The 16158-nt window shown below is 37.8% G+C and overlaps 1 protein-coding gene across 1 annotated transcript; it reads left to right on the plus strand.

Moving 5' to 3' along the window:
• The first annotated feature begins 1251 nt into the window (after positions 1–1251).
• Positions 1252–12889, plus strand: LOC144524656 (tetraspanin-5). The gene is made up of 10 exons (XM_078261066.1): positions 1252–1685; positions 3923–3973; positions 5640–5786; positions 5874–6044; positions 6151–6276; positions 8349–8396; positions 9097–9213; positions 9303–9364; positions 10786–10838; positions 10970–12889. Exons 1-9 carry the CDS (start codon positions 1602–1604, stop codon positions 10796–10798), a joined length of 819 nt encoding a protein of 272 aa, XP_078117192.1. The 5' UTR covers positions 1252–1601; the 3' UTR covers positions 10799–10838; positions 10970–12889.
• Positions 12890–16158: the final 3269 nt, after the last annotated feature.

Genomic DNA, 16158 nt, shown 5'->3' on the forward strand with positions numbered 1-16158 from the left:
CTGAGTATGGAGGGGTATAAGTCTGAGTAAATGTGTTCAGATACATTCCACCACTGCAGATTTGTGGGCATACAGCAGACACATTAGACTATACACAGTGGGCTTATGTACATGCCCCTTTGAAGACGCTTCTTGATTCCTGTATGCGCCATAAAGGCTGGACAAAGGCATTTTATGTATAACTGTGTGGCACACTGAAGTACAGGTGAACTCAATGTGCTTTCCAGTAAAATACATATAGCAACAAGAAACATGTACAAATTAATAGAATAAAATAAAAGACAAATACAAGAAAAAAATACCCTCCAAAAGAAATGTACACCCCACAAATATAAACTACACTGTTAGTAATTATATTGAAATTTAATTTAAACATGGGCACCGGTGATACATCACAGGCACTACCAAATAACCAAAAGACCACCTTTAATAAAGCTAGATCTAAACTAGATCTTTGCAGTTGTGTAAATATGAACTTAAACATGACATAACCGTAGTTGTGAAAGATATCTAAATCCTAAAAAATATGAATAAAAACAGCTTCCGATGTGTTACACAACATGTAAGGATGTAAAACAAAAGTATAATGAGGTCACTGCTGAGCACCACTTAAGTTAAATAGTAGCAATTTCACTTTTTTTTCAATTGAGATCAAAAGTGTTCAATAATAAACAAAGAACTCCAACATTATGAAATTATATGAATTAATGCAGACAGTATTATGACATGTCATTTCATCCTGCTTATTTTCACAATTCTTGAATGCAGATCTTTTTTTTTATTTCAAAATGTCTCTTTTTCAGTCTTGATAAAGAAGACTTTGTAATGAAAAGTGGCACTGAGAAATAGCACTGTGAAATAAAAACAGACTTTGTAAAAAACAAAAACAGCTGGAATTAAAATAAAATGACCTACAATAAACGCTTTTATTGTAGGTATTATGTGTTGTCTGTATCTATATTTCCATAATGTTTACTGATGTATTTATTACTGAACACGTTGGGTCCCCATTGCCCAATAGTTCTAATAAGGTTTAATTTTATAGTCGTATTTTCGATTGTAAGCCAAATGAATTAGTCAAGGATGAATACATTATAACTTATGTTATATCATGGCATACTGTATTCTACGGTCATACCATAGGCTGTAAATTAGTGGACAGAGCAGTGGCGCCATAGAGTGGCGCCCTCTTCTGAAGGAAGTCCCGCCTCCTGTGACCACTAAAGTCTCTCATTGGCTCCCACACATGTCACTCAAATAACAGCCATATTTGGATTATGGGTCAGATCAACGGTTTTAATCTGGTTGATTTTAGTGGATTTATTTCACCGTTATACCTTTGGAGCTCCATATCAGGAATAAGCTGATACCTTTACTGATCCCGACAGATTGAACGCTCCTCTGCAGCTTCACCTGCGCCTTTTGTCAGCGGAAATACAGGACGATGTTTGTTATTAGACGCTGAAACAATTGACGGCGCGTTTGACGAGCCTTCTAAAATAAGGTTTTTCCACAACAAGGCTGTCAAACACTAGAAGAGAGGAGCATAAATGTGATTCATTTCCCACTGCAGGCGGCGTTTAAGACAAAAATCTATCCAAATGATGTCAGGAAAGCATTTCAAGGCTCATGAAGTGAGCTGCTGCATCAAGTATTTCATCTTCGGATTCAACATAATATTTTGGGTAAGTCCCCTGTTTGCCGTGTTCGGACTTAAGGCCTGGTAACCTCAGCTAAGTAAATACACACTGACATGACATGGCTTTTTTTTTCTCCATCAAATAAAGCTTTGGTTTCGTGAGTATGGAAGCCGTTTTCTTTCTTCCCGTTGGTTATAATAGGAGATAATGATTTCATCCCCTGCAATAGGCTCACCGACTGTGCACTTGCTCGCACTGTCACCTTTAGGCTTTTGTTGTTGTGTAGACAGCATCAGTGTGAGGTGAGCTCTGAAGAAGGGCTTTCCTGACTGTTATATATTCACATTTTAGGACATTTTATTGTAGTGTCAGTGATGTTTGGGCAGAGCAAACTGTATCTTCATTCCTGATTATCCTGAGTGAAATCACAGGCAAACATCTCCTCTTGTTCTTTGAAACCCAACAGTAACCCCATTAAGGACTTCTGGATGTGCCACTGTGGGCCAGTTACCAATTTTAGACAGAACCTGGTTGGTTGGGTGCTTTTTCTGACGCTGTTACTGTAGAGAAGTAGGGTAAGGAATGCCTTTGTAAAGGAGTTATTGGTGATAACAAATGGAAAAATCTGAAAGAAATGGTGGGCGGTATTGATTAGAGCTGCCATGATTAGGCTAATTAACTAATTGTTTAGTCGATATGCAGAAAAGTAACATGATTAATTGTTTAAAAATTCCAAACATTTAATAAGAATTAACCTTTCCAGGTCTTACATTATAGTAAATAGGCCTATAATAATTTGAGCTTTGGAGAAATTCTGATCTATATAGACTAAACGTTAAAGGTGCAGTAGGTAAGCCTTATAAAACTAACTTTCTGTCATATTTGCTGAAACTGACTCTATGTTCGAGGTCATTTAAAAAAAAAATCCAGCTCCTCTGGCCCCACCTACAGCCTGTAGTGTGATTTGCAAAAATCCACCGCTCCCTGTTCAGATGCACCAATCAGGGCCAGGGGGGGTGTCTAACTGCTTGTCAATCACTGCTCATGCACACCATTCATTCTCCCTTGTGGGGGGAGGGGCTTAGGAGACCGTTTTGGGCTTTAGCAGAAAGGGGGGGAGGGACTGAGAAGTTGTCGATGTTTTGTCTTTTGGCTAAGTCCTGGATCTTTGCAATCCTACCTACAGCACCTTTTTATCTCTTAAACTGATTAGGTGTCAGCTAAAAATAATTATTGATAAATCTATCAATTATTTCTCAATAAATTATGTCTAAACGTCAGAAAGTAGTCCAAGGTGATGCCTTCAAATTGATTTTGTCTGACCAACAACCCAAAGGTGTTCAATTTACAATATAAACAAAAGAAAAGCAGTATATCCTCACATCTGAAAAGCTGGAACCAGAAAAGCATTTTTGCTTCATTGACTGCAATGATTAATACATTATCAGAATTGTTGCCTGTTCATTTTCTGGAGATTGATTAATTGAATCAGCTAGCCTAATTGCTGCAGCTCTAATCATGATATCAATATGTATTGTGATATAAAAAAAATGAGAAATTGTGAATGGATGAAATAATCAAATGGAACTGTCATTTTTTTCCTTGGCAAATCCAGTAAATTAAATATCCAACACTTTACATTTTGCAAAAATCATATAAAAATCCAATATCGCCAACCAGCAGTCCTGCTCATTGATTTGAAATATTGTCAACATGTCTTCTGTGGAAAAAGGTCTGCTGACTCAACTTAAAGGAGAATCATCCCAGTATAAACAAATGTTTGACAGTGATGTCTTGACATTGCTGCCTGCCTCAGTTTGACCAGTATCCAGAAAATAAGATCAAAATATTTATATAATGATATGAAACAAAAGCAAGTCTTAGCACTTGTGAAAATATAACCATCAAATTAGTGTTGTAATAGAATACTAAAACGAGTAAGTAATGGAGATTGTGTTAAAATAATTATAATTTCATGGCTATTATAATTCCAATGCCATCGATGCCTTGATTCCTAACTTTTAAAATCCTGAAATGTGGTTTTGTAAGTGGAGACTTGTATAGTCATAATGCGTTCAGGCTGATAGAAGATGCTTTCTAATGTGGGAGTCTCCTGCTGATACTGCAGACCAACACAAGAAAAATGTAGTTAATGGATCACTGCCAGGAAAATCTCTCTGTGGTTTCTCTTGTGTACTTCTGTGTGACTTCTGACTCCATGTTGCAGTCACAGCAGAAATGATCATGCTCTCTTGTCTCTTTCTTTTTTGTCTGTCTGTTAGTTCCTTGGAGTGGCGTTCCTCGGCATTGGGTTGTGGGCATGGAGCGAAAAGGTGATTTTACTGCTTATCTCTCCGTGTAACAATAAGTTGAATCAGTTTATTGTGTAAATCTTTTCACTTATGGACATCAGCATATAATCTATGAACTAAACTGATCATTTACATTAATCTCCTGTCGTTTACATCCATCTGACTGCAAGATATAATAGCAGGCTTTACTGAATCAGGAAGGAATGTCATGATTTCCGGTGGGACGCCCCTCTGAACAATGAACAGAAGAAGGGATCTGATGCATTTCACAGATTCATTCATTGTGTAGTCTCAGCACTGGGGGTGTAAAAGGGGACGGACAGTCTAGTGAGTTTTTATTCAGAATTTATTAATCAGAGGATTATCGCATTGATTGCAAATGTCCTTCACAATTTCCTAAAGCTCAAGGTGATGTCTTGTTTTTTAGTCAAGGATTCAATTTACAATGATATAAAACAGAGAAATGTGCTAATCGCCACATGTGCAGTGCTGGAACCAGCAGTCGGTTAGATTAGCTTAGCACAAACACTGCAGCCTAGGAGAAACAGATAGCCTGGCTCTGTCTAGTCTATATCCTCGACCTTCCCCTTCCGGGATTGCTCCGATACCGCAGGAAATTCCGCCGGATGCATGTCTTGTCGCCGGTGTTCGCTTCCTTCCGCTTTCTCTGTGTTGGAATTTTAAACTCTGGCGGATTTCTGAGGACTATGGTTAACTGCTCCTCAGAGCAGGGTAAATCCAGACAGCTAGCTAGACTATCTGTCCAATCTGAGTTTTCTGTTGCACGACTTTTGAACGTCCACATGTTCCACCAAAACAAGTTCCTTCCCGAGGCAATTTTGCAGTGGCTCCGTGTGGAGCTTAGCACCGCCCATGACGATTGTGATTGGTTTAAAGAAATGCCAATAAACCAGAGCACATTTTTCTCCCATCCCGGAATGCTGTGTGGAGTCACCAGACCCTCCTCTGCAGCTCTGCAGCGTGTGGAGGAGGGTCTGGCAAAGCGAGACTAGGCTCTGTCCAAAGGTAACAAATTCCACCTACCATCACCTATAAAGCTCCCTAATTGACACATTATACTTGATTTGTTTAATCTGTAGACAAACTAAAGGGTAAAAACAACAATTTGCTGTTTTATAGGTAACTAAGTAAGTCACTACTCCCACCAAGAAATAATCCAGCTCATAACCCCCATAAAACCACAACTTGTTGTTTTGACACTTTGTTATTTGTACGAATCAAACAAATATACAATAGCATGTTGATTAGTGAGTTAGAAGTGCTGGTAGGTGGATTTTGTGACTTTTGGATAGAGGCTGGCTAGCCTTTTTCCCTCTGATTTCAGTCTTCATGCTAAGCTAAGATAACCGTCTGTTGGCTCCAGCTTCATATTCATATATTCATATTTACGTACAGATGTGAGAGTGGTTTCGGTCTTCTCATCTGACTCTCGGCAAGAATGTGAATACGTACATTTCCTAAAAATGTCAGACTATTCCTTTTAGTGATTATCAAAGTAGTTGGCAATGAGATCTCTGTCAATCGACTAACTGTTTCAGCTCATCACATCATTGAAGTTGGGACTTTGGGAGGGTGTAGGACTACACCACAGGCTCATGGAGACAGATTTCATGTGATTTCACTTGTAATGACTTCAAGCCTCTAACCCTTCACTATGTTATTCCAGGGTGTTCTCTCCAACATCTCGTCCATCACAGACCTGGGGGGCTTTGACCCAGTCTGGCTCTTCTTGGTGGTGGGTGGTGTGATGTTCATCCTCGGATTCGCTGGTTGCATCGGAGCGCTGCGAGAAAACTCTTTCTTGCTCAAATTTGTACGTTCCCTTATCAAACACATTGTGCTTTTTCTTTTTTTAATCTTCTTCTTGGTCTCATAATAATATTTGCTAAATGTATTTCAGTTCTCTGTGTTCCTGGGTATCATCTTCTTCCTGGAGCTGACTGCAGGAGTACTGGCCTTTGTCTTCAAAGATTGGATCAAGGACCAGCTCAATTTTTTCATTAACAACAACATCCGGGCCTACAGAGATGACATCGATCTGCAGAACCTGATAGACTTTACCCAGGAATATGTGAGCACTCCACAGTTCTGATTTCACTCCAGTGTTGTTTTTACCATTTCTGTTGGACATTGTTGACATATATGTGAGTTCTTTTGTGTCTCTTTTAACCTTGTAGTGGGAGTGTTGTGGAGCGTTTGGAGCTGACGACTGGAATTTGAACATCTACTTCAACTGTACTGATTCCAACCCAAGCCGTGAGAAATGTGGAGTTCCCTTTTCCTGCTGCACCAAAGATCCAGCGGTATGTCGCCACAAAAACTCAACACTTTCTAATCCACAGCCAATTCAATTCACAACAAGCCTATGGGTGTACTTTGGTGTTTATGTGTCTTAAAGTTGGAAAGCAAATTGAGTAGGTCACTTTCTAACATGTTGAAACCTTTAGTTTGAGGGAAATTTGTGAGGGTCCTCCCTGTGACTCATTGCTGTGTTATCTGCATCCTCCAAAAGGCTGGCAGCCGCTGTCAACTATCATGGCTGGTCTCCAAAATTAAATGGAGGCCTCAGTGTTTAGTCCTGTCAGACTCTGCCAGCACAGCAAAGTCTGAAAGTGACTGGTAGGGGTTATCTTGACCAAGGCTTTTTTTTTTTTTTTTTTGGCAGAAAAATGCTCAAACTGCTGCTCTCTGTGTAAAGCTGGCATGCTTCACTGTAATGAAAGTTGCACAAGAGTCTCTTTTATTAAGGACCCAGGACATGCTGTTCCACCCAGGTCATCCTCTTTGAGAGCAACACTTCATAACAATAGGCATGACTATAAAATATAATAATAATAATAATATTATTATTATAATAATAATAATAATAATAATAATAAGCTTTATTTATATAGCACTTTTCAAAACAAAATTCCAAAGGTGGTTAAAACAGGAACAAAAATCATGAAATCAGACAATCACAACAATACAAATTTAAAATGGAAATAAAATCAGGCGCCTGGGTAGCTCACCTGATGCATGCGCCCATATATAGAGGTTCACTCCTCGACGCAGCGGCCACGGGTTTGACTCCGACCTGCGACCCTATGCTGCATGTCATTCCCCCTCTCTCTCTCCCCTTTCAAGTCTAAGCTGTCCTAATAAAAAGGCCTAAAAATATTTAAAATGGAAATAAAATACTAAAAGGTAATGTAACAAATGGAAAGCAATAACACATGTTGGAAATAATATGATGTCTCGTTCCAGATCTTCGGGGCCCTGACTGAAAAGGCCCGGTCCCCTTTAGTTTTTTAAACGGGACTTAGGAACAGGCAGCAGAGCCCTGCCTGAGTATCTGAGGCTGCGCTCTGGCTCCTAGGGGAGCAGCAGTTCAGCAATGTAACTGGGAGCCGAACCCAGCTTTAAAAGTAATCAGTGAAATCTTTCATGATCTGATATGATCTTGTCTTCCAGTGTTTGTTAAACGCAGAGCAGCTGTGTTTTGTTCCAGCTGAAAGCGTGAGATGTTTTTTTTTGGCTTAACTCTGAATATTCAGTGCATTGCAATAATCTAACCGAGATGAAATAAAAGCATCTGGAACCTTCTCGAGATCAGGCGGACAAAGAAAAGACCTGATTTTGGAATGCTTCTCAGCTTAAATAAACATGATTGAATTATTACTACTTTTTTTTTTTTTCAAATGAAAGGTCATCACCCAGGTATCTGGCTGCGGGTTTAACATTTGTTGACAGGGAGCCAAGATGTTTTTGTAAATTAGGGCTTGACTGATAAATTCTTTCTGATTTGTTTTTATTTAGCTTGAAAAGGTTTTGGGACATCCAGCACTTTATTTCTGACAGACAAGATTTAACAGATGAATGTTGCCTCGTGTTAAATGGGAGTTTAACACATTTCAAAATGAAAACGCAAGAGTTCTATGCAGAGGTCTTTTTAGGGCTTTGAGGCAAGTCACAATTTTCCATTCTGCAAGTTAAGTTTCTGCTTGCCTGTTTCATTGGGTTTTACTGGTTCAAAACATTAGTTTTGTCTCACAGCACTCAAGTCCAAATTCCCAATTTCTGTGACCTAAATCCAACTCTAATCCTAGTCTTAAATCTCAAGTCTATAGTGCTGATCTGTGCAGATTTTTGCAGGTTTAGTTCAATGGGAGCACTGCTGTCCAATACACATCTAGTTGCCTAACACACTCCTGTATTACGCTGGACAGCAGTGTTCCTTGGGATATAATGGTACGTTAACCTCGACAGTGACAAAAATGAGGTGGTTGAAATCAAGCAGCGTTACCGTTTTGACATCTTGCCAGCATATGATCTAAATTTCTTGACTTTACCTTTTTGAAAAAATATATGATCATGAACCATCTTCTCTTCCCAGGAGGATGTCATCAACACTCAGTGTGGCTACGACATCCGAGCAAAAACGGTGAGTGGGTTAACAGAACCTTACATTTATAACAGAGATTGAGACCCTGATCTAAAAGTATAAGCCAGTGCTATAAATCCGTACGAAGAGTAGAAATGGCTCTGGCTTATTTTGCCTCAGGCAGGTTTATTTGGCTACATGAGGTCATCAGGTACTCCACCCTGGGCACAATATTCCTCTTTCAGTATGTAACTCCATAGTCTTCCAAATACAGCAGTTGGCTCCCCATCACCACTTTGGGCCGTGTGGTATTACTCATGCTAAAGAAATGCACTGGGAATTGAACCCCCTCCCTCATCCTTAGCTGTGGTCGTACTACGTAGCTGTTTGTTTTCTTGACTTTAAATTTGAGGAAAAAGCCAGAGTGTGCTAATTGTTTTTTTGTTTTTAACAAGTCGAAAAACTGTGTGTGTGTGTGTGTGTGTGTGTGTGTGTGCGTGTGTTAACAACCAGGCAAAATTAGTTCTGAGAGATTTTATTGTGAAGGGCTTTTGAGGAGACCACAGAATGAAAAGGAGAATTATGTGCTTCCATTAAAAATGACGATGTTGTCAAGTGCTGCAAAGCAAATCCCAACATCATTGCCGACAGTAACTCTAAGATTTAAAACTTGTAAGAGGATAAACAAAGTAAAAGCCGAAACATTTCATCTGCACTTGATTGTTAGGCTATAAACCTGCTTTTTTATATGTTCTGTCAGGACTCTGAGCAGCGGACCTTCATCTATATCAAAGGATGTGTTCCTCAGTTTGAGAAGTGGCTTCAAGAAAACCTGACAGTGGTGGCAGGCATCTTTATAGGGATTGCATTACTACAGGTGAGAAACAATGCGAACGGTTTGGTTTATTATCTCATCTCTGTCAACTTTTAATATACCTAATGTGAAATATTTGTTCTTTGTTTTAGATTTTTGGCATCTGTTTAGCACAAAATCTTGTGAGCGACATTGACGCCGTGAGAGAGAGCTGGTAGGTGGCACCTTTGTGTTCATTCAAGCACAATTTCACCCGGACTGGGAACAATGATGTAACAATAATTAATGGAGTGAAATTGGTAAATCAAATAACTTTTACTTTAGCTGCAGAAGTGCAGGAGCCTTAAAATAGCTTGATGGTACATAAATGTGGTACCAACATTAATATTTCCCTCAGGATGGTGTCAAAAGTATTCACATTCATTACTCAGGTATAAGTATAGATACTATGGTTTAAAAAGACTTCTGTAGAAGTTGAAGTATCAACTCAAGCTTTTTACTCAAGTAAAAGTGTAAAAATACTGGTTTCAGAACTACTTAAAGTATAAAAATAAAAGTAATGTAAGGGGAAAAAAATGCCATTAAGGACAAAAGCTTAGGCAGCACCACAGGGGCTTATAGTGCACTACCCCACCTCCACAAAAAAACATTTTTCTAAAGGCCATAACGCCTGGCCAATAAATGCTATTGAAGGGCGGGGTGGGTCTTGGCGTTGCCATAGTGGGATTCGTAATATCGCTAATCACATGGTGCGATTTATCTGGATAGGTTTTTTAATGATGACAAGCCGGAATGAAAACTAGCCGAACTGAAATAGGAGTAACAAGGCTATTTTTAAAACGTAAGGAGTAGAAAGTACAGATAATTGTGTGAAAATGTAAGGAGTAGAAGTAAAAAGTCTGCTGTAAAATAATTACTCCAGTGAAGTATAGATACCCAAAATTTCTACTTAAGGTAACAAAGTATTTGTACTTTACTTGACACCTCTGAATTTTGATAACTTTTTTTTATTTTTTTATGTACATCATCTCCAGATATCAAAGTTTTAATTTATGTTGTGAAATATCGTAACATCTATTGGATGGATTAGCACATTTTGCTACATACATTCATGGTTCTTAGAGGATGAGCCCTACTGACTTTTCTTACAGCGCCACATTGAGGTTGGCATTTGTGGTTTTGAGTGCAATGTCCAATACCTTTAGTTTATCACCAAATACCTGCCATACCTGCCACCGTCCCCAGCTGCACTTTGTGTTTACTGCTAATTAGCAAATGTTAGCATGCTAACATGCTAAACCTAAAAGGTTGAACATAGCTAACATTAAAAAAGAAAATGTGAGCATGTCAGTATGCAGACTATAGCATTTAGCCCAAAGTCATTGTGGCTTAAGTACAGCCTTAAGGGTCAAAGCTCCAGCGACACTTGTAGGATTCATAACTCCTAATTGTGAGACAGATGCATTTCTTGTGGCCTTCATCAGGGTCCATGCACCTTGCATGCAGGTGGTAGTTGTGCCAGATAACGTTCTCTACCTAAACACAGCCTCACAGACCTGCCTTGTCATGCAATTGTCAGTTTTATATCTTCATTTTATTGCATCTGTTCCTAAATCTTCCTCTTGTTTTGTGCAGTTTGTTTACCTAAGACCTCCACAGAATCTCCAAAGGCAAGAAGGATGTACCAGGTAAGCACTATTGGATTTCATAATTAATGTTGCGGCATGTAAATATTTGTATTTATATTTATTGATTCTATTGATTTCCCCCTCGTAGATTGCCTTTGCACTGAAATGTTTTTTTTTTCTTTTTTCTACAGGACTCTGCTGTTTGGACCCCAGCAACTAAGAGAAATAAATTAATCTGCTAATGCATCCAGAACAAAGAGTCTCCTTCACATGTAAATAGCAAATGTAGAGTTATTTTTAGACTTATTTGTGGCCCTGTTTCTGAATGAAGCACAACCTCTAAAATGTATTGTAGCTCTCATACAGTACAAAATAAACAAGTGCAATGTAAATGCTTTAGAGTATAAGCAGCTTTGATGGTGAAGTGGCTCAAAGTCCCAGTTCAGATTTCTTTAGTTTGTAAGCCTGTAAATGAGGAGGAGATAGGGTCATAACTTTTAAACGGGACAGATGATGGTAGATTGGATGTTTTATCAGAGGTAGTGCTTCATTCAGAAAAGAATTGGTTTTCTATGTCTCACAGCTGCAGTTTTTAACACTGCATGTAAGGGTTGTGTACAAAGATATAAAAGTGATTCTGGAAATGCACTGCATGCCTACTGTCTACTGGTAGGACATTGGCTCCCCTAAATGTATTTCAACAATGTTAAGTATTTTAAAAGTATTTGTAAAATATTTACTATAGTTTAGCGTGAATCGGCTGGTTAGCACTTTGTTGAATGTTTAATGGAACCTACATAAAGCGACGGAGAATTTTACTTTAGATTAATTTCCATGTGGGACATGATGCTCATATTCTACAGGTACATACAGTTTGGAAGCAGAGTTTTGTGAGGCTAAGGTGGATATAGTAATATGTAGTATCACAACAGGATATGATTGATGCTGTAGGCTTTTCAAAGTTTCAGTTTGTTTGCCAAAAGTTTTGGCAGTGCCATTTAAACAAAAATGTCTAAATATCCTGAAAGAGACCAGAACATGTGGCATCCAAATCTAAACTCAGCCTTAAGCACTTTATTATTCATATAAGAGTGACTTGTGTCATGTGGATTATTTAAGTCAAGCAGCAGCCACTGGAGGGTGCACTTAAAAGCATGCGTCTGTAACTTCATGGGGCTCCATAATGTCAGATCCTTTTTCCAGAAGCAGTTTGACAGAATTTTTTATTTATTTTAGCACACTATGCGTGTTGTGCCATTCCTTGCACATTACCTTACTCTGTGTTTTTCAGTGATTTTCTTTTTTTGTCTTCGTTGTTGCCGATGTGTTTCATTAATGGAAGCTGCCTAATTAGATACATTTTGTTTGTTGTGTTAGATATTTTTGATCCGTAAGTTTTCACTGGAAAATTAGGATACAAGCTATTTCCAAAGCACAACATGAACCCATGCTGGTGCTGCTTGGTGGAACTGACCTCAACTGAACGTAGAAATGATTTATAGCCTACATACATACATTACTTGAAAGTAGAGCACACATGCTCTCTCACCAGCATTATTTTAAATGCAAACTTTGGAACTGAGATACAACTTATGTTTTTCTTTGTAGACATCTGAAAGCGTATCATTTTGTATCAACCCATAGAGCTGTACAGCATGAAAGTAAAAGCAGCCAATTTATGTAAAGGCGGTGTGAACCTGCAGTATGTTACACAGCTTTTCCTTTGCAGTCAAATATTCTGCAGCCTTGGTTAATAAACTGAACATCTTTTCACTATATATATATATATATATATATATATATATATATATATATATATATATATATATATATATATATATATAAAAATATACACTAAATATATTAGTGTAAACACACATATATTTAAATCTTATAGTAATACAATAATGGGGTCAAATATCCCTTTTTCCACTAAAAGCTTCATATGATTGTTGACTAATCACACTTTTTCTTACCACTCAGTGCCATATTTGTGAATTATACATACTCCTGATTATAACTTTTGTTTCCTGTGTACTCCTGATTCTTGTAAATAACTGGATCGTGACAAGTTGTAAATATATATCTGAATAAATGTGGGCCTTTGTAAACTTTTGTCTGGGTATACATACTGTATAGTATAGATCTTTGATTGAGTTTGGCCACAGTTTTTAATAAATCTTTATAAACTTAAAAAAATACAGCTTACTCTCAGAGTAAGTGATTATTACAGTTATTGGACTACCTTATTTATGAGAAAATATCAGTTATTGGTTAAAAGAAAACTCCATACCACCATCTAGTGTTTGAAATGAATATGACCAGTCTCAGTTTTCAGCCGCTGCAAGTCAAAGGGAAAAATAAAATCCATTGCCCCGTCACTGGCAACAAAATAATTCAACATGAGAGCAATTCACTTTTGTCATGTTGTGTGTTTGACATTTGACTTACATTTACTAAGGATTTCTGCAAAGGATCATTATTTCAAATTAATTCTTCTTTAGTTTTTCTGCCTGGCACACTTGACAGCAAATCAAATTGCATCAAGAAGTGATCCTAACTGAAGAGATGGACACTGACATGGTGAAAAAAAAAGAACTTGTCATAAACATGACACGACAATAAGTCATGACATCTCTGCTGCATAAGCCTTTTTCACAGTGGACATTTCAACTTGTCATAGAAGGTAAAGCAGAGGTGTCATTAATAACAATAACGATGGCTTTGTTGGGTTCAAGTATTCCAGTAAGTCATGAAAGTGTGACAGTGAGCCTGCATGCACAATACCAGGACCTGGAAACCAAAGCAGCGAAATGGAATTCAGCCATCAAGTCAGAGCGGGGCTTTGTCTCTCTGCAGTTCATGTGTTCTCTCAGACTGTTTTCAGCTCATTAATTGTCATCTGTGGATTAGACTGAGGTGGAGTCATCAGGCCCTATTGCTGTTTTCTCTTTAATTAAACATTCACAGAGACAAAGATTAGTAGGTCACACACGCATGCACGCACGCACACACACACACACACACACCTTTCTTTCAACACAACACTTATCATTTGCTATTTAGATACCCAGTTTACATAACGTAAGTGTTTGCTGACTCAACAGAGAACAGCAGCAGACTCGTTCCTTCTGACGTAATCAACCTTCCTCTTAAACACATTCACAACTCACTCTACCAAAATGCTTTATCAGTGCTAAATATATGTATATATATATATATATATATATATATATATATATATATATGTAACATTTTAATATAACACCTGCAATAAGTTAACTGTCAACTCAGTACCTTTCTTCGGATCCTTTTATTATCCAGATATTTGATGGGACAGTGACACTTTGTTGTGTGTTTCTGACTAAACACTACAAAAGTTGATTTCACTGATTAACACACAGCCAGGGACACAGGGATAATAGCTTTCACATAATAAATAGGTTATCTATTGAGCTCTGGCCCCTCTAAGACATTCAGGGTCTCTTTTATTTTATTTTTACATTACAGTACATTGATTTAGCTGACACTTTTATCCAAAGCGACTTACAATACGGGCATTCAATCATGTGGATTTACAACCCAAAAATTGCAAAAATTATGAGACGGTGAAAGCGTTTACTTTGTACACATTACTTCTATTTTAGCTCCCTATTATTGGCCCCTCACTTACTCAAAGAGCTGATTTAAAATGTTATTGTTAACTTATCAATCCATTCCAGCAAGTCTCATCCATTCATAGTCTTGCATCAGTGACATCTTGATCCAATATGTTCTTGTTTGTCACCTGGAGTTTTTAATAGCACCTTTTCTGGATCTTTGCAGTCAGGAACACCTACTTTAATTGAAAAAGGATTTCTACAAGGTAATCATTCTTTGTGCTTTATCATTTCACCTCATTTTTGTATAATTAATGTATGCCTCTTCAATTAACCATTCTTGTCGTTAAATGGTCTACTTTATATGTACTTTGTATTTCATGCTTTATCTGTTTGCACTATTTTCACAGTCGCTGAAGGAAAAGAAAACACGTTTTGAATTTATTGTATTGTACTGTATGTTATAGTTTTGTACTCTGTATCCATATTCTAATGTATTATTATTATTTAATCTGGATTCAGATCCACCTACAGAAACTCTGAACTGGTAACCATCCAACAACAGCCGACAAACACTGACACCCACTGGCTGCTCGGTCAAACTCACATTTATTGTAGTCAGTGCTGCTGTGCTTTAATCTGAAGGTTTTTTATGTTACAGAGTTCAGTGATGGGAACTTACTAAGTACATTTACTCAAGTACTGTACTTAAGTACACATTTGAGATAACTAACTTCCATTTTATGCTACTTTATAGTTTATTGCACATTGTACATTTCACAATACATTATTGCACTTCTTACTCCACTACAGTTATCTGACATTTTAAACAAGTTTACAAACGCATGCAGCGCTGTGTTAACTGTGTGTGTTGTATCTTATTTACTTATTTATTACATAAGTAGAAGTAAAACTGCTTGTTTACTGTCCTGTGCTGCATCATTGACTAAATATGGCTGTAGGTGTAAGAACATTTGATCTTCTCACTGTATAATATGTGTATGCCTGTATACTGAGAGCTGTTGAGAACCAGAACCAAATGACTTATTTGGCCCAAAAAAGTTGATTCAGATTCAGATTTTGAGCGTTATTACTCAACTTTAGTGTAGGATATAAATGAAGGTTTTAATGTGAGGAGACTTTGGACAGAAAGTTTTACCTTTAACTAAAATGAAGGGGGGGGCTGGTGTACTGTAAAATTCAAAAACAATGTAATAATAGAGTGGGATTCCATTTAATCTAAATTAAATCATGAGAAAGTATATTGCTGCTGGTGAAAGTGATGAATGATGCCATCAAGTGGAATTGCCCCTGAAATGCTCCATCCAACCACTCACTCACTCACACACACACACACACACACACACACACACACACACACACACACACACACACACTCACTCTCTCTCTCTCTCTCTCTCTCTCTCTCTCTCTGTATGTAGATTAAACATTAAACACCTATTTCTAATATTTTAACTTTACAGACTGAGGTTGCAACTTTTAGGCTATACTTAGCTGTAACCCAGTATAGATTGATGAAGTATGGGATGCATTAATTGGAGAAATCAGCAGTAGGCCTATCCTTACTCAAACAATGAACTCACTGATCTAAACAGATTTCTAAAAATATCACATATTCAGTATTTCACACAGACTGATATCTCTGCTGAAATTTGCCACACTTTTGGGTCCACTGAGATGCTGTAATTTGAGCAGAGGGCTGGTTTCACTGACAGACTGCCCATTTCCCCCAACCAAGACACACAAAGTACTGGCTGTTC

Source organism: Sander vitreus, chromosome 2 (genome assembly GCF_031162955.1).
Source record: "Sander vitreus isolate 19-12246 chromosome 2, sanVit1, whole genome shotgun sequence".
Classification (NCBI taxonomy): Eukaryota; Metazoa; Chordata; class Actinopteri; order Perciformes; family Percidae; genus Sander; species Sander vitreus.

Excerpts from the sequence above, each read along its gene's own strand:
- LOC144524656 (XM_078261066.1), top strand. The coding sequence starts at position 1,602 with ATGATGTCAGGAAAGCATTTCAAGGCTCATGAAGTGAGCTGCTGCATC. Across the intron at positions 3,974-5,639 it reads TGTGGGCATGGAGCGAAAAG|GGTGTTCTCTCCAACATCTC; the intron begins GTGATTTTACTG and ends ATGTTATTCCAG. Across the intron at positions 8,397-9,096 it reads ACGACATCCGAGCAAAAACG|GACTCTGAGCAGCGGACCTT; the intron begins GTGAGTGGGTTA and ends ATGTTCTGTCAG.